Source organism: Mytilus trossulus, chromosome 10, assembly GCF_036588685.1.
Source record: "Mytilus trossulus isolate FHL-02 chromosome 10, PNRI_Mtr1.1.1.hap1, whole genome shotgun sequence".
Lineage (NCBI taxonomy): Eukaryota > Metazoa > Mollusca > Bivalvia > Mytilida > Mytilidae > Mytilus > Mytilus trossulus.
Window position 1 is genome coordinate 38,400,916 of NC_086382.1, and position 19,194 is coordinate 38,420,109.

At 33.0% G+C, this 19,194-nt stretch overlaps 2 protein-coding genes across 2 annotated transcripts in view; both read right to left on the reverse strand.

Moving 5' to 3' along the window:
• Positions 1-4,141, reverse strand: part of LOC134687316 (E3 ubiquitin-protein ligase rnf213-alpha-like) — a 78,193-nt gene extending 74,052 nt beyond the window's left edge. Inside the window, exon 1 of the mRNA XM_063547504.1 lies at positions 3,923-4,141. The gene's annotated coding sequence lies outside the window, so the exon portion shown is untranslated. The remainder of the gene's footprint in view (positions 1-3,922) is intronic.
• Positions 4,142-4,458: 317 nt separating this feature from the next.
• On the reverse strand, positions 4,459-7,071 carry LOC134687880 (uncharacterized). Its single transcript, XM_063548339.1, has 2 exons — positions 7,041-7,071; positions 4,459-5,894 (listed from the first exon to the last, which is right to left on the reverse strand). Exons 1-2 carry the CDS (start codon positions 7,069-7,071, stop codon positions 4,564-4,566), a joined length of 1,362 nt encoding a protein of 453 aa, XP_063404409.1. The 3' UTR covers positions 4,459-4,563.
• Between the last annotated feature and the right edge of the window lie 12,123 nt (positions 7,072-19,194).

The window sequence follows — 19,194 nt, forward strand, 5'->3', positions numbered from 1 at the left end:
ACCAATTTTAAAACGGGACCAAAAATTAAGAATCTACATCAAGGCTTCCAAAATTTAAACCTTGTGTCAACATTTCATAGATTTCTATTGACTTAAACTAAAGTTATAGTGCGACAAGAGGCTGTCACAAGGACAGCAAACCGGATTTATTAGCATTTATTTGTGTCCTGGCAATATCACAAGAACCATTACTGATGATTGGTGAAAGTTACAATTGTCAATATCAAATTTGACCTCTATTTTGTCATCAGTATCAACATATTAAAATTTGAAAAGCTTAGATTGAATGGTTTGTGAGTAAATGCAACAACGTGAATGGAAACACCATTTTACGATCTTTCAAGAACCATGACTCCTGAACCGTAAAAGTTAAAATCGTCATTATTGAACTTGACCTCTATTTTGTCATCAGTAACAACATATTAAAATTTGAAAAGCTTTGGTTGAATGGTTCATGAGAAAATGCACGGACACGACTCGAAACACCATTTTCAATCTTTCAAGAACCATAACTCCTGAACGGTAAAAGTCTAAATCGTCATTATTGAACTTGACCTCCATTTTGTCACCAGTAACAACATATTAAAATTTGGAAAGCTTTGGTAGAACAGTTCATGGGTAAATGCACGGACACGACTGGAAACGCCATTTTTCAATCTTTCAAGAACCATAACTCCTGAACGGTAGAAGTCAAAATTGTCATTATTGAACTTGACCTCCATTTTGTCACCAGTAACAACATATTAAAATTTGGGAAGCTTTGGTAGAACTGTCAAAATAGCCATTATTGAACTTGACCTTCATTTAGTTGTCAGTAACAACATATTCAAATTTTAAAAGCTTTGGTTGAACGGTTCTTGAGGTAATGCATGGGCAACATTTGATTGACGCCCGCCCGCCCGCCCGACCGACCGCCCGCCCTGCCGCCCGCCCGCCCTGCCGCCCGCCCGCCGAGCATCCCCAATTTAATAACCGACATTTTGGTCACAAAAATCCGGTTAAAAACCAAGAAAATGCTTATTTGGGCCCTTTTTGGCCCCTAATTCCTAAAATGTTGGGACCAAAACTCCCAAAATCAATCCCAACTTTCCTTTGGTGGTCATAAACCTTCATGTGTTAAAATTTCATAGATTTCTATTCACTTTTACTTAGGTTAGAGTGCGAAAACTAAAAGTATTCGGACGACGACGACAACGAGAAGACGCAGACGAAGATGCCAACGTGATAGCAATATACGACGAAATTTTTTTCAAATTTTGCGGTCGTATAAAAAGAAGAGTGTGTGAATGTGATAAGCGAATTCAATTCGCATTTGATTTGAATTCAATTCCAATTAAATGTCCGTGTGAACGAGGCATAAAAATAACAGCTAGATTCATATTTTTATCCTTTATGTGAACCCAAATAGCAGTTCAAGGAGTGAAAAGTTCACAGCTGTCGCCCTCCAAATTTTCTTTCTATAATTTGCCTCAATAGAGAAGAAAAATATTTTAATATGTACGAATCAACAAGAAAAATATTTCTACAATATACATAATGAACACTGTTTAGAAAAGTCAACTTTTTTAAAAGTAACTTTCTAAATTATGTTTAAAAACTTTTAAAAATTGCATTTATTATATAATTCTTTTGTTGGTTTTTTTGTTGTTGTTTTTATCTAATTATTTTACACAATATACTTTCCAGTATCCAAATGATTGTTTTGTACAGTACTTTGTAAATTTTTTTGCTTTTATTATACAGTAAAAAAAAATTATTTAGTATAAGTATATGATAATGAATTTTATTACATCATGTACACATGGTAAATGCACTTATAATTATTTTTTCTCCTTTTAATTTTTATACTTTTGAACTCTGTATTATTCTCAAAGTTGGATCCAGCCATTTTTTAAAGGGGGTTTTACAACCCAATATAAAGAGGGGTTCAAACTATATTTCTCCATTCAAATGCATTGTAAAAATGATTTTTTGGGGTGGGGTCCATCACCAGGGACCCTGCCCCCTCTGATCAGCCACTGAATTCTCCATTTTTTTCGTTGATTTAGAAACATGTTCTATGAGGGGGCTAGAAGGGGTCTCATACCTATTTCCCAGTTTTAATATCAGAAAATCCAGAAATCCTGGACATATTTTGATAAAAATCCTGATCCTGATAAACAAGAAATCACCATTTATTTAATAAAGAGGTCCTCCACTATTTAAGGTTACGAATAGACACATCTTACACAACTTTTAAAGGAGGCTGTCCTGGTAAACTTTGAAAATTAAACCCTGTGAGTAATGTTGTTAGTAATTATTTGCATTCAATTTGTGCATTTTTACCAATATATTAAGTACGTACATTTTAAACACGTCAAGTTGGGGTATTTGTTTTGTCCAAATTGCAGAATATCAGGTAACTTCCCCCTTAAATTAAGGATGGGTAGGAAAGCAAGATAGTTATTTTTTTCAAAAGTTTTTGACTGGTTCATAATGGGAGAAAAATTCTGACTTTATAAGAGTTTGTCCGCATAACATCCAAAAAGAGTAGAGTTAGATTATAGGTACTTAAAATTAGGGTAGATATATATAGGGGTTCCGGAAACACATGTGTTTTCTTTTAGGTCTTACGTACATGATCTTACTCTTATTGAAAATATCTATACTAAGTCTAACTTTTGGGAAGGGTTGTAAAGAGGTGCTATGTTCACGAACAAACGCGAAATAAAATTACAATTTCACGATGAACGAAAAATTAAAAAATTGCTGGCACGTTGCTGTTTTTACCAATTTCACAGTGAAGAACAAACTTTTTTCACAGAAGGTTGTAAATTAATAATGGCAAAACACGTTGCACTAAATAAACCTTTACCACACTCTTTGGGTTTACTGATTCTCTAAACAGAGCGATACTAATACCAAGGAGCTTAGACATTAATCATGAATTTTAGTTAGCATTTCATTCACGTACAGTGGATATTAAATATGGCGCTGGCTACCTTTACTTCAAAAAACGAGCAGAAAATAACAATAAGATCTGGATCTACTCTGTTTCTAGATGCGATTCTGAATGAAGTATACTGAAAATGGCACTTTTATCTGTCCAGGGTAAAGTTTTTTGTCAATCCCGTTATAGTTCAACATAAATATCCTGATTTCCATGGCTAATACGTGGGTTTCCCGTATCCCGATGTTTTTCTATCCAAAATTCCGGATCTTAAAAAATTAAGGCAATCCCAATTTCCCGTTGCTAAAATCGGCTAAAATGGTCACCCCCTCTTCAATGTTCATTATTTAATTTGGACCAATATTGGATATTCTGTAATTAGTAAAACAAAAACTGTTAACGCTTACCATGTTTACCTGTAAATTTTAATGTTCAAATTAGGCTTAATTTTGACTGCCTTCTTACGACTGATGAAAATCTTTGGTGTTTCCAGGGGATGGTTCCAGGGGTTGGACCCCCGCCCCCCTTTTTTTTTGGCCTATCAATGCATTTGAATGGGGACACATAGCCCCTATTGAAAATGGCTGGATCTGCCCCTGAAAATTGAACTTTACCTTTTAAAAAATGCAATTTATAGTGACTGTCGATGTCATTGACCACTGACAGGTGGATTTGATTTCCCCATGTTTCAAGAAATTTTATTTCTACTTTCGTTTTTGCGACATTCACTGAACTGCAACCGAAATCGGTCATTGGTGTTTCCAGGGGCTGGTTCCGGGGGTTGGACCCACAGGCACTTGTTTCTATCCATACGAAGGTCGACTATCCATATAAATAGAAGATATGGATAGTCGACCTTCGTATAGATAGAAACATTGGGTGACTGTGGTTGCATGGACCCCCCATTTTTTTTTTGCCTATCGATGCATTTCAATGGGGACATATAGCCCCTTTTTAAAATGGCTGGATCCGCCCCTGGAAATTGAACATTACCTTTTTAAAACTGCACTTAGTGAATGTCGATGTCACTGACCTCTGACAGGTGGATTTGATTTCCCCATGTTTCAAGAAATTTTATTTCTACTTTCGTTTTTGCGACATTCACTGCATGAACTGCAACCAATTCTCTAAATAGGAAATGTTATGCAATATTTTATGACGATCGCTACTCTGTTTCAAAATAAAAATAAAATTTGAAAAGTCTGCAATAAATTGATAGTACATATTAACAAGAAGTTTCTTGTTTTGCTGGTCATTGGAAAATTTGGCGGGAATGATTCTCTCTAGATTTTTCGTACATTTAGCCTTACGCCTTTTTTCTTTCAAAACTATAAAAAAAAAAATAACAAGAATTTAATAAGATTTTCAAATGTGGGTTTTCAAACTTTGTAATAAATCTATAACATTACGAAAAGAAAAGAAAAGAAGAGGTTAAGTTGCAATTTTTTTTGTGGCACTTAATGGCACTTAATGGATAAAACTAGAGGATTCCGAATATCTGACACAAAAAAATTATACAAATACAAATACAAATATTTTATTGGCACAAACACAATTACAATAATTGGCAAAGGCCCATATTACAGTGCATTACAACAATGAATACAGCATACATTTACTAGTATTTAAATATGTTATAAATAAGAAGCTAAAATCTCGTTTCTATACATCAGACATTTATGTATATAAGAACTAGTCACTTTCAGGACTTTTAAAGAATTACTATTAATACAACTATTAATATTTAGCTGATTTTCACTACAACATGTAGGAAGTATATTTAATATCTTATTTTTAAAGTTAAATCTATAGTTTGAAAAAAATTCACATTTCAGTAAAAAGTGATTTTCATCTTCTACCTCACCTGATTTACATACATTACAAACTCGTTCGTCGGTGGCTAAACCTAGATATCGCCCCTTTTCAATAGCAAGATTGTGTGCACTCAATCTAATTTTACACAGAGATGACCTTTCTAATCTATTACTTAGAACATCAACATAAGAACTACGCTGCTTTGAATTATGAAATTGTTGGTAAAATTTTAGTTTTGATGAATCATGAATTTTTGATGATTGATCCTGTGTGCACTGATCAATCACTCGTTGTTTAATACTTGGTAGATATTGTTTAATAGAAAAGTTTCCCCCAGCTAGGTTTGAAAATCCTAGATTATTAAAAATAGAATAAAGTTTCTTTGTCCAGGGGTTATTTTTTTCAGTTGCCAGAAAAACTTTGGATATAAGTGCGTTTCCAGACCTTAAAATATGATCATAAAACTTAATACAAGAAAATGATATTTTTGAGCATAACGGTAGCCTGCAAAGTTCAGCTCTACAAGCAGCATTAATTGCTTTACAATGAACACCTAGAATTTCTTTTATGAATTTCATATGGAATTTTTCCAAAATGGAATTGTCTCCCGAATTATCAAAAACACCCCAAATCTCACTACAATACAGCAATATGGGGCTTACTAATGAATCAAATAATTTTTCTAAAAGTTTACAAGGATTATCCAATCCAATTGTTTTTTTAATCTTAAAACATGCTTTCCTAGCTTTTTCCATTAGTAAGGATACAGCTAAGTTAAAGTTGTCATTACACTTTAACATTATTCCCAAGTAGCAATATTTGGAGACAGTTTGTATGACATTATCATTATAAAAAAACTCATTTAGATATGTTTTACCATTAGAGTTAAAAACTAAAACCTTTGATTTTTGAACATTAACCTGTAGCTTCCAATTTGAGCAATATGTACTAAGAGTATTGAGACTGGCTTGCAAACCAGTTTTGCTTTCTGATAGTAATACAATATCATCAGCATATAATAAACAATTTACAGACAAATCACCAACTCTGACTGGTTCACAGCTACCATTGAATAAATCTTTTACAACATCATCAATAAAAATATTAAAAAGTGTGGGGCTTAAAACATCCCCTTGTTTAACACCTCGCTCTGAAGTGAATGTAGTACTAAGATACGATGACCCTAGGTACCATATGCCTACGATCAGACTGAGACTACTATGTGTTATAGTCTTAAAGTAGTCTCAGGATCAGATAAGAAAAACGTATTTTGATTCGGCAAAAGTAACTATATGACACACTGAGTTCTAGGGAGCTTAAATTAGTTATGCCATGGAAGTAATATTTAGAAGGAACATGGAAGTAATATTACTTCCATGGTTATGCATAATATAAATAAAGGCAACAGTAGTATACCGCTGTTCAAAACTCATAAATCCATGACATCCATGGACAAAAAACAAAATCGGGGTAACAAACTTAAACCGAGGGAAATATAAAACAGTCTAATTTGAATTATAAAACAATCTGTAATACAAAGGAGTACGTTCAGTAAGACCCCTTTTTCATGTTTTTGGTCCCAAAATAGAGCAGATGTATAAAATTGTAAGATGTCATGGATTTATGAGTTTTGAATAGACTTATTAAGAAGGGATATACTTACGATACTGTTGTCAGGTCATTAAAGATTGCATATTTTGGCGTTAATATTGAGTCACTAATAAGGTCTTTGCGTCGGAACTTAACACATTTATTCTAAAAACAGTTGTTGGCATGACACGGGTTATGTTCTTCTCATGTATGTTATAATGGTATGATACCAAACCCCTAACGGGAAGGATTGTTCCTGATGTTCATATGATGAAATCATAATCTTTCAGTCAGTTTAATCACTGGTATTAAAGAGATAATGGTAACTGCAATTACGATTATCCCAATATGGCGACGGTAGATATAGGTAAAATCTTTACACTCATTTTTCTTACATGTAGCATGCTTTTGTCAATAGTTACTCAGCTGCAAGGTTTATCTATACCATTACATCATATTTGAATCGTAACGGTGCACTGGAATTGTCTAAGCGCTGTGAAAATAGCCGTTGAAAAATTCGGGATGATAATCGTAACTCTATGGTATTTTTCTTCTTTGATAATCGTAATTTTCTTAATCGGATAATAGTAACTGAAACATAATAAATGTGTCTTTCAGCATTTCAAAAATGTTAAAATGTAATTTAATAGAAAAGTGCGAATTATATGGCAAGCATGCAAATACAAAAATGTTCCTTGTTTAGTACCTTCAATATTTTTCTCTACAATATCTTCCATGCATATGTATGCAGCATATTTTTCATATACCGAGTATTTATGAATTTTTAATAAGTTTGTTTCCTATTTTGCGGAATATGGGTTATTCAATTATTCTCAATTTTGCAGTCATTCTTTGAATAAGTATTTCTTGTAAGAAAATTTAAAGCCACATCAATTTTATTTCTTGATTTTCGGGCTTTTGGCCAAACTATAAAAGAACACAAATCCATGTTTGTCAATGAACTCCACGTTACTTAATTTCATAATACACAAAGAATCCCATGTAGGGCCAGTCTTTCTCTAATCTTATTTAAGAATTGAATGCTTCTTTTTGTAAATTTATTGGGGGTGTAAAAGCGTTGACCGAAGTACATTTTGTATGAAGCGCGGAAGCGCTTCATTCTAAAAATGTACGCACGGTCAACGCTTTTACAACCCTATAAAGTTACAAAAAGAAGCCTTCAATACTTATAATTACATTTTTTAGCTAGGATTATAAAAACACGATTTTCATGAAGTTAAATTTTTAAATTCACCTGTGCACTTTATTGTGGGACCTCGTGTCATCATGAATGAAATGTTATTGTCTCATGCAACTGCTTACGGAATAACATGTGATGTGCAATTAGCCAATCAGAATAACGTATTATAATGAAACATACATCTAATGTAATTATATAGCATTAAATGTTTTAAGGATGTCATATTATCATAATTCAAAATTAAATTTGATTTTTTTAAAGTTTATATCTGAGATACTGAAATTTCAGTGACAGTCATGAAGTAGCCAATATAAATAAGAAGATGTGGTATGTTTGCCAAGGAGACAACTTTCCACAAGAGACCGACAGGACTCATCATTAACAAATATAGGTCACCGTACGGTCTTCAACAATGAACAAAGCCCATACCGCATAGTCAGCTATAAAAGACTCCGAAATGACACTGTAAAACACTTTTCAAAGTTTTCCCTTGTTCATCATAGCTTTTAAGTTATGATATCATCCATGAAAAATGATCGAAGTAACATAAAAACTGTAGCCTTATTTCTCGTCAAACGGTTTTTGACGAATACTAAATGTCTTTCCTACTTCGTTATGACATAATAGGGTATGTTCTAGAATTAAATCACCGGGGGCAGAAATAGCACATATAACCACCTGCAATAAATGAATTTAAACAATATTAACTATATTTACTATTTACTTCAGAAATTAATTTTTGTTTACTATCTTAATCAGAAATCTGATATAAGGTGACACATGCGTGTCGCCTGACAATTATTATCATGTATCATAATTTCCATCGCTCATTCACATATTTTGTGGCTTACCTAGTGTTTGGAAATTTCTGTAAATTAACAAAGTTCGTGTTTTCCCATTTCCAAATTTCTTAAAGTTTGTTCACCCTTCCAATTGTATGATATACTAGTATGTAGCTGTTTTCATAAGAACTATTAATTACATATGCATAAAAAGAAACGTCATAAGATGTTGGTACGTTTCGTAAATAATTCATCGCCATAATTTCATAATATGCTTTCAGATTTACGTTTTTAGTGTCAATATTAATAAAACAGTTTCCAGTTACGATTATCTTTTTTATTTTTAGATACATAATTACGATTATCTTTTTTTCCGAGTTACGATTATCATCCCGAATTTTTCAACGGCTATTTTCACAGCGCTTAGACAATTCCAGTGCACCGTTACGATTCAAATATGATTAAATGGTATAGATAAACCTTGCAGCTGAGTAACTATTGACAAATACATGCTACATTTAAGAAAAACGAGTGTAAAAATTTTACCTATATCTACCGTCGCCATATTGGGATAATCGTAATTGCAGTTACTATTATCTCTTTAATACCAGTGTTAATTGAAGTCTGGAGCTGGCATGTCAGTTAACTGCTAGTAGTCTGTTGTTATTTATCATCGGTATTATTGTCATTTTGTTTATTTTCTTTGGTTACATCTTCTGACATCAGACTCGGACTTCTCTTGAACTCAATTTTAATGTACGTATTGTTATGCGTTTACTTTTCTACATTGGTTAGAGGTATAGGGGAGGGTTGAGATCTCACAAACATGTTTAACCCCGCCGCATTTTTGCGCCTGTCCCAAGTCAGGAGCCTCTGGCCTTTGTTAGTCTTGTATAATTTTAATTTTAGTTTCTTGTGTACAATTTGGAAATTAGTATGGCGTCCATTATCACTGAACTAGTATATATTTGTTTAGGGGCCAGCTGAAGGACGCCTCCGGTTGCGGGACTTTCTCGCTACATTGAAGACCTGTTGGTGACCTTCTGCTGTTCAGTGTTTTTTTATTTGGTCGGGTTGTTGTCTCTTTGACACATTCCCCATTTCCATTCTCAATTTTATAGTATATATATAAAAAGGTTGAGGATGAACACGGATAGGGCCACTTTTATTTTTGACAAAAACAAACTGAAAAGTGACGGTTTTTTTTGGCATATTTGATAGATTTTTCCTCGAGGATTTTTCATATTTAAGCTTGAATCGGAGCGTTTGTAATGACTTAATCAGTTAAAATCTTTCACATGAACTAAATGCATCAATTGAAATAGACACTTAAGTGATTAAAAAGTGTCCAAAATCTTTCGTAAGATGAACCTGAAACTGTTTGAGGCCTAAATGGGTCCTTACCGGACCTACTCCTTTGAATCAGTCACATGATACAATAATTACACCCCAAATACATTTTTAAAGGTGTATGCAATAAAAGAAGAAATGCAAAAGGTGTATGGCTATGGCAAGCCCGATGGAAGTTAAATGTTAATTTATCGAATTAAGACAAAGGTTGTTGTGTTCTGCAAACGGAAATCAAGAACATTACCAAAGTTTCAAATATTTAACCAGTCAATTGCAATTCAAGATTCTTATCCATATTTAGGACTAACCTTTTTAAATTACAATGGTTCATTTGCAACAGCGAAATAACGTCTTAGCGAACAAGCACAGAAAGCTCATTTAGTCTCTACACAAAGATACGTAACCTCTCAATACTTACAATTAAGTGCAACTGTTTGATGCACTTGTACTTCCAATTCTGACATATGGATGTGAAATGTGGGAATTTGGAAACAATTACATGTTGGAAAAATCCATCTACAGTTTTGCAGGAATGTGTTGAAAATTAGATCGTTGTGACACCAAATTTTATGACATATGGAGAACTTGGTCGTACACCAATATATACCGTAATAAAATGTAGAATAGTGTGTTTTGGAAACAAACTTTTCACCGGCACTGAAATTAGACTGAGCAGTATGCTTTATCAAATTAGGTTCACCTTAAAGTCATAAGAAACGAGTGACCGGTGAAAAATTATGTTCTTCCAATTCTTGAACCAATGCATACATACATCGTAAACTTAGTCTTCTGTGCACGAATTTATCATTTTTTTCGTGTAAATTTCGTATAATCGTCAATTTTTTTTTCAATCGGTCAGTGTTGTTGTGAAACTATGGCAGTTAATTAAAGTTCGTGTTTTGAAGCCGAAGTTTAACGATGGTCACCTGTTTGTCAACAATCGACAAAAAATAAACAAAAAAGCATGGAAAGAGAGCACGTGTTTAACATGTGAATTCAGATAATAGTTTATTTTAAGGACATCCATGCGTATTGTGATCACCGGATTTTTACGAGATAGGTCACACTGAGGTCACTTTGCATACGGAAAATATGTCGGGGGAATTGGTTGCTGGAAGCAAGCAATTAAAATAAAGTATTATTTAAATTTTAGTTTCTTGTGTACAATTTGGAAATTAGTATGGCGTTCATTATCACTGAACTAGTATATATTTGTTTAGGGGCCAGCTGAAGGACGCCTCCGGGTGCGGGAATTTCTCGCTACATTGAAGACCTGTTGGTGACCTTCTGCTGTTGTGTTTTTTTATTTTGGTCGGGTTGTTGTCTCTTTGACACATTCCCCATTTCCATTCTCAATTTTATTCTTCTAAATATGAATAAATTAAAGAATTTTCTTCAGAAAAAAGTATATGTACATAAGTTTTATAATGAAAACTATCCATTGAGTTATAAAAAACATATGCATTATTTTTTTTTGATTTGAGGTTTCTTATGACTTTAAAAGATGATCACACTTTTAAATGGAGGGATTATATTAAATCGATCCTAGACAATGCCGGACTAAGCTATATTTGGACTCAGCAATCACCATTAGACAAAAATCAACTAAAAATCGTACTGACAGAAAAACTAAAAGATTCATTCATTCAACATTGGCATAGTCAAATTGACAACTCATCCAGAGGAGAATTTTATTGACTTTTTAAAACAATCTATGTCTTAGAAACCTATCTTTTAAAATTAATACCATTCGAACGTAAATATATTTCAAAATTAAGAGGCTGCAATGTAAAAATTCCAGTAGAGCTGGGAAGATGGTATAACATTCCAAAAGAAGAGGGCACATGCAATCTGTGTTTAAATGCAATTGGCAATGAATACCATTATTTATTTGAATGCAATTCTTTATTAGTAAAAAAATATCAGAAATCAACATATTCCAAAGTACTATGTGAAATATCTGAGTGAAGCAAAAATGAAAGGACTACTGTCATGGACTAATATTAACGTACTTAAAACTGAATGTGTCTTTATTCATTTCAAAGTTAGCTAAAATATTATAATCGTTTTAAAATATTATAATATAAAGTAAAGTAATTTTCTATATATACTATTTCTAAGTTGTTTTATTTATTTCTTTAATTGTATGTGATTGTATTTTGTAATTTACCTCTTGTTTCACATGTCAGTGTTACGCCGAGTGTTTTTGAAATAAAGCATATTGTATTGTATTGTATTGCAAGCCAAATTGGACAAAAAGAGCTATTTTCTGATATTAGAAAATCACTTTCTTATGTTAGAAAATAATGTTTTATCATAAGAAAATTATTTTCTAATATTAAAAAAGAAAAACACTATTTCTTAAAATTAGAAAATGAGTTTCTAATTTAAAAAAATGAATTTTTAATAATATTAGAAAATGAATTTCTAATATTAGAAAATGATTTTCTTACATTAGAAAATGATTTTCTTACATTAGAAAATGATTTTTCAATATTAGAAAATGATTTTTCAATATTAGAAAATGATTTTTTAATATTAAAAATAGCTCTTTTTGTCTTCTTTGACTTGCCATAAAGGTGACTTGAATTTTGGCTAGTGGATGTAAATGCAAGTCTTTATATTGCATAAGACATGAAGCTGAATAATATAGTTTTAACTTAAATATCATTAAATGCAAAATGGATTAAGAAATAATTCCTTCATGTCATGCTTTATGCTCATTTTAACATGAGCATAAAGCATGACATGAAGGGATTATTTCGATTCTAATATGACAAATACAATATATTTATTTATCATATATTTAGTACAAAATACAGCTATTTTGTATATCTAATAAAGGTTCTTTTTTCCAGTCTGTATCACCTTCCCTGTATCGCATACCCCGTATCGCATGGCTAAACTCGTATCGCATACCCCGTATCGGATGGTAAAACCCGTATCGCATACTTTTTTTTTTTTTTTTTTTTCTAACACATGTTAACTGAAGTCAGTTTTTTAGTGGTTTTTTTTTTTGCTAAAGAATTTTTTTCTTCTAAAAATAGATAATTTTTTGGAATGACGTCATTGTTTGGTATGTAACTTCACGTACATCAAGTTTTCATATTGTATGTGACGTCACGAACATCAAGTTTTTACAACATATTTTTTGGCACACTCAATGCAACTATAAAAAATACAAAACACTTCAATATATACAATAATAAACAAAATATTTTCAAAACAACAGATTGTAAGGTAACCTAGGTGCTTCGTATAAATAATTGAGCAGTTATTTTAAAGCTTTGAAACAAGACAAAAGCAGAACTGAAGGAAACCCAGTGCTACGGATCAGAAAACAGTTCATATACTATAATACTCTTCTGTTGAAATATATGATAAAGCGTATAATACATGGCAAAATCCGTATCACATGCCGTATCACCCTCGACCAATATCATCCCTCGGGCCTAAAGGCCCTCGGGCTGATATTGATGTCTCGGGATGATACGACATATGATACGGATTTTGCCATGTATTATTCTCTATAGGTCTGCGAAGCGTACCCCTTGAAAATACCGTAAGAATGTTTGGCTGTTCCCGTTTCCTCCCCAAGAAGTCTGTATATTACATTTCATATTTGATAAGTTTAAAAACTTCCAGCAGGGTAAATATATGTTGTTTGATAAAAAATATATAATAAAAGTTTGTGTTAGCTGCTTACTTGTAAATATTTTTAAAAAGGATAACGATGGAAATAACGTTAATATAAAAAGTCCGTTCGAATGTTTCAAACATATAGCTTCTGTGCTCATTAGAACACGGCTTTGTTAACAAATCGTAATCAGGACGTCATATTAGAATTAGACACAAGTAAATCATACTTATGAATTCTTCTTCACAATACAATATAAAATTTCAATAGTAGTAGGATATAAAATATAAATATACTTTTAATACCCCCCCCCTGTTATGTCATACTTATTACACATTTATTAGGGGCAGCTTTAGTAATTCAAATTTTACAACCAACATACTTGGTAAGGTGATAAGTAATTTGTGACGGTTGTTGAGAATTGTTTTGAATTATAAGAGAATGATCTTGAAATGTTTTATTTTATTACATTTATTCATTTGCAAGTTTACGAAAGAGGTAGGGCCAATTTGACTGGATTTTTTTTCATTCGATAAGATTGGTAAATCATGTTTTAAATAGCCCGATGGATGCTAATTATAGTGGGTCTCATTGGAGACTAAGCGTGACGCCAGCTTGCCGATTTTTTGTAAGCGTGACACGTGAAAGTCAAACGGGAATAGAGGTCTAGCGGGACCCGGAAAATGACAAAAAAATGAGAATCGCTTACGTATATGTAGTGTAAACGGGATACGGGAATCTGGCAAAACAGTAAGCGCGATCCGGAATCGGAACCCCCAATGAGACCCCCATTATAGTACATGGAAATACGTCGCATCATCTATTTTCATAACTAGAACAGGTATTCATACAAAACAAGGCCAACGGACTATTGATTTTTTTAATATTGATTTTATTTTATTATTAACATCCTTTATGCAAGGTACCATACCACGTAACCTGTTAAGGAGCCAAATAATATCGAACAAATTCAAATCGTGTTTTTCTCATTCTGAATACATTTATATCTGTATTTGTCCTAGTCGTTTAATGTTTTATTATAGTCAAAGAGATAAGATAATATAATAAATGTTTATATATGTTTTAACCGGAGAACATATTACATCAGTTTCTAACACATGTGATATTGCTTTTTCTGGCAATTTAACAAATCAGCCCTTCGTGGTGATACAGATACAGTAATCACACATTCAGCTGAAGACGGCTTCGCAGAAAAGAATCTCTAATGCTCCACAATAATAATTACATCGCTCAAGGTGAATAATTATCTATTTTAACATAACAACTAATTTCAACAGTAAAAACAAATAACAAAACATTGTCCAATTTTCAACAGGAGTGTATAAGTTGTCCTACGCTTCAGACTCGACATTCACTAAACATGCATGCTGAAATTGACATGGTTGATCATGGTTGTTTTTGTTACACAATCATACACATTCAAGTTTTGGAAATCGATAGTTGTCATCGTAGAAAAGACTGCTGTTCATGTGTGTAACAGTATGTTATCAGAAAATTGGTTTGATGCTACAGGTACTTGTCTCAAATTTTTTTCCCCTATATACCTTAATATAACATATGTTAATGTTATATTAAGGTATATAGTTAATTTTTTTTTAGACAAGTGCCTGTGGTAGTTATCTATGTCTTTGATACGATCCGGCCTCTGTGGATAGGCTACCACGTGACATTGTAATCAAAGTTCATTTGTAGATTGGAATGTAAAACAATTAGTTTAAACATATTTATTTATAGTGGATTGGGAAACAAGTTTTGCAACTTATATTAATCCCTTTCCACTTTGCGGGTGCGAGTGCTGCCTTGTAGCGGCATTAGCCTACTCTTTTTCGAAATCTACAAGGGTGTCTTTAACGTGCAAGAGATGTGGCACTCTCTTAACACGGGCCAGCCATTTATCGTCCCCGTCCGACGGACTATCATCGTTTCCTCAAGACCATACTCGCAAATGGTGTCAAGGGAGAGCCGAAAATTGAGTTCCTGAAGTTTTCATCCCAAACGGGAATCGAACCAGGAACTTTTTGTGTTAGTAGTCCGATGCACTAACCACTACACCACGGCTCTCTCACAATGTAAAACAATAAAGTCTAGGATGCATTTTTTAGTGAAAAATTACTTTCTACAACTCTTCTGTTTTCTTTATTGCAGACTCAGCACATCAAACTCTGTGTGAAAAGTTGCTATCGTCCCTACAACAATACTTTTGTATCTTCTATGTTCAGCGTCTATTGTTCCTGTAAACGCAGTTTTTTGTAAACTTCTGGTCAAAATCATGTATCGCCGTTGTTATTCTGACACTTTCCAAACTTCGAGCTGTAGCTATCCAACACAAATATGAATCATAAATAGTTATCAAGGGCAACAGGAATACACACACGCGTTTCGTCTACATAAGACTCATCAGTGACGCTCAATTATAAAAAAATATAAAGCCAAACCAAGTACAAAGTTGAAGAGCATTGAGTACTCACAATTCCAAAAAGTTGTGCCAAATACGGCTACGGTAATCTATTCCTGGGATAAGCAAATCCTTAGTTTTTCGACAAATTCAAACTTTGGAAACAGGTATGATTGCCAATGGGACAACTCTTCGTCCAAGTCACAATGTGTAAAATTAAACCTTTAAAGGTCAAAGGACGGATTTCATACACTGAAAAGCATCTTCAACAATATGAGTCATCTATATGAAGATACGGTGATGTGTAATGATTGTCAATAAGACAACTAACCGGTGACCTAAATTGTTTATTTCTATGTCATTTTGATATCTTGTTATCTTGTTGAGAGTTGTCTCATTGACAATCATACCACATGTTCTTTTTATAACCACCAGAGATCAGATGAAGTTGATACGTCAAGCAAATGAAGTGAAACCATACGGACTTCAACAACGAGAAAAACATTCTCATTTCTAACTTGAACTATAACAGCTATAAATACAATGTGATCACTTTTATAATTCAATGGCTGGAAGTCTATGATATAATTTTTAGTTTGATAAGATACATTTAAATACGCTGACAACGTAGATTATAATGATAATGATATTATGTGAAACTTTCTCTTTTTGAAGTCATATTCCTAAGAACACATCCTTATGGATCAAAGCGTAGGAAAAAAGTTAACGTCCGTAATTGAGAAAACAATTTCTCGTTATATACAAGAACTTTAATAGAATGAATATAAGATGAATATTAAGATATCAAATGAAATATCGATTGATTTTTTTAAAATATTCTTTTATACCATCAATATTATACATGTTATATATTTATGCGCAATAGAATTTCAACAGAATGAAAAGTTGTCAGTTCTGCTAACGATTTGAGATAGAAGATTGAAAAGTTAACTTATTACATACTGAGACAGCAAGTGCCAACAGGCGATTTGCAACATAGCCTTCAATGTCGAGTACAGATGCAGACGATTTTGGAGGGGAGAATAATACCACAATTTCAATAACAAAGTCGCCAAAAGAAAGCAATCTGGGTGCGAGTGTTGTTGCATTTTTGGTTTTAGGCATGACTATTTTCATATTAAATGTATGCTGTCTTGTGGTATTATCAAAGGAAAAAAAACTGAAACAAAAGCGCTTTTACATGCTAACAATATTTTTGAGCGTGAGTGATGCTGTTACTGGTCTAGTGTTATCAGCCTCAAGTTTCCAAGCGATTTATTTCACATTGACAGGAAATGGATTACCGCCATATTGTTTTTTGAGTGGAATATTACTTTCTACAACTCTTCTGTTTTCTTTACTGCAGACTCTATGGATTTGTTTGGAGCGTCTGTTAGCGACATTCCCAGCACATCAAACTCTGTGTGAAAAAGTTGCTATCATTCCTACAACAATACTTTTGTATCTTCTTTGTTTAGCGTTTGTTGTTCCTGTAAACGCAATTTTTGGAAATTTCTGGTCAAAATCATGTTTAGCTGTTGTTATGTTTGGAAAGAACAGAATGACTGTTTTAAATATTTTTCAACCGCTGTTGGTGATTATAATAATTGCAATTTTGATTATCTACATAGTGGTTATTTTGCGGGTATATAAGTCATGGAAACAGGTTCATCCTAGTGGAACAAATATTCCGCGACAACCTGGACAGGATCTGCTAACTGTGACTACACAACTTCAGTGCACATTAAGAACAAATTCATACATAGATCACAACCCCAATAACGACAATGATTCAATCGATGTATTACAGACCAATCCACAACAATGGCATAGAGTAGCAAACAGTGCGCAAAGAGTTGCACAGCTTACTGGAAGTACGCAATCAAGTGCACGCCGAGTATGGAAAACCTCTGTGACCCTAGGTTTACTGGTGCTTGTCATGCTTGTTTCGGTGGTGCCAAAGGTATCTATTGGATTAACTGTAGCTAACAGTCCTAACGATGCTAATCTGGCAAACGCTTTGGGTATTGCAGACTTATTTTTATTTATCAACCCATTATTGGATCCCCTTATTTATGTGTTTAGAATACCATCATTCCGAAAAAGGCTCAAGTGCAATTGATTAAATTGTTGCCTATTTCATCAACAAGATTTTCAGATAATCCAATATAATAAATTCTTAAAAACTGACATCTTAAGATAACATTTTGACGGTAAATTACTGCTGCAAGGTTAGAAACTCCAACATCACAAGGATTTTCAAAATTTTCCTCTTTGTCATATTCTGATATAGATTTATTAATATTTAGTAGCAGGAAAACACAATTCTCTCAAACAAACAAAACCCAAACATACATACGCCAAGGCTCCGTGTTGAAGACTTTGACCTATAAGGGTTTAATTTTACAAATAGACTTGGATGGAGAGTTGTCTCATTGGAACTCGTACTACATTTCCTTATATCTACATACATAAAGTTATGTTGGATACGGAATCAATCAGATATATGCCACTTTATACATGTATGGCACTTCTCATTTTTTCTGTTTGTTTACAATGGATTCGATGGTCGAGGTGTTCATTCGAAGTTGGACCAAATTTGGTAAGATTGCTTTTTGATATCTTTTTCTAAAACAAACATTGGATACGGAGTCAATCAGATATATGCCACTTTATACATGTATGGCACTTCTCATTTTTTCTGTTTGTTTACAACGGATTCGATGGTCGAGGTGTTCATTCGAAGTTGGACCAAATTTGGTAAGATTGCTATTTTATATCTTTTTCTAAAACAAACTAAGGTTCCGAATCATTTCGACGAGATCTTTAATTCCTGATAAAATTTCGTAGTAATCTGTAACTCTCAAAGTTTCATGAAAAGTACAGTCATATATAACCCTTATTCTGACACTTTCCAAACTTCAAGCTGTAGCTATCTAACACAAAGATAAATCATAAATAGTTATCAAAGGTACAAGGATTATAATTTATCACGCCAGACGCGCGTTTTGTCTACATAACATGTGCATTTAACGCGAAAAATTATCACCGTGGTTCATTTTATACAATCTTTTCATCATTCTTCAACGTCTACTCAATACCATGACAATGTAATAACTGAACACCAGATGTGATTTTATTTGTTCAAAGTTACATTTGTTCACTTCCCCGGCATTTGTATCATTTTGAAAAAAAAGGACAATATCATGTTTATAGGAAACGTGGCAAACTGAAGAATAGTTTGTAGTTTTCAGCAGCCTTGATCAAGTTTTATTTTTGTATATTATTTTTTATTATCAACCATTAGGTAAGCAAGAACTTTCAAGATGGTAGACTGAAGCCCCTTTAAATTGATTATATGTTCATTATTATAAATTGTCTGTTAACTAATCTGTGAATTATTGAAATAAAACGGCTTTTTTACCTCAGGAATATATTACCTCAGTTAATTTGGCAAAACTTTTAGGAATTTTT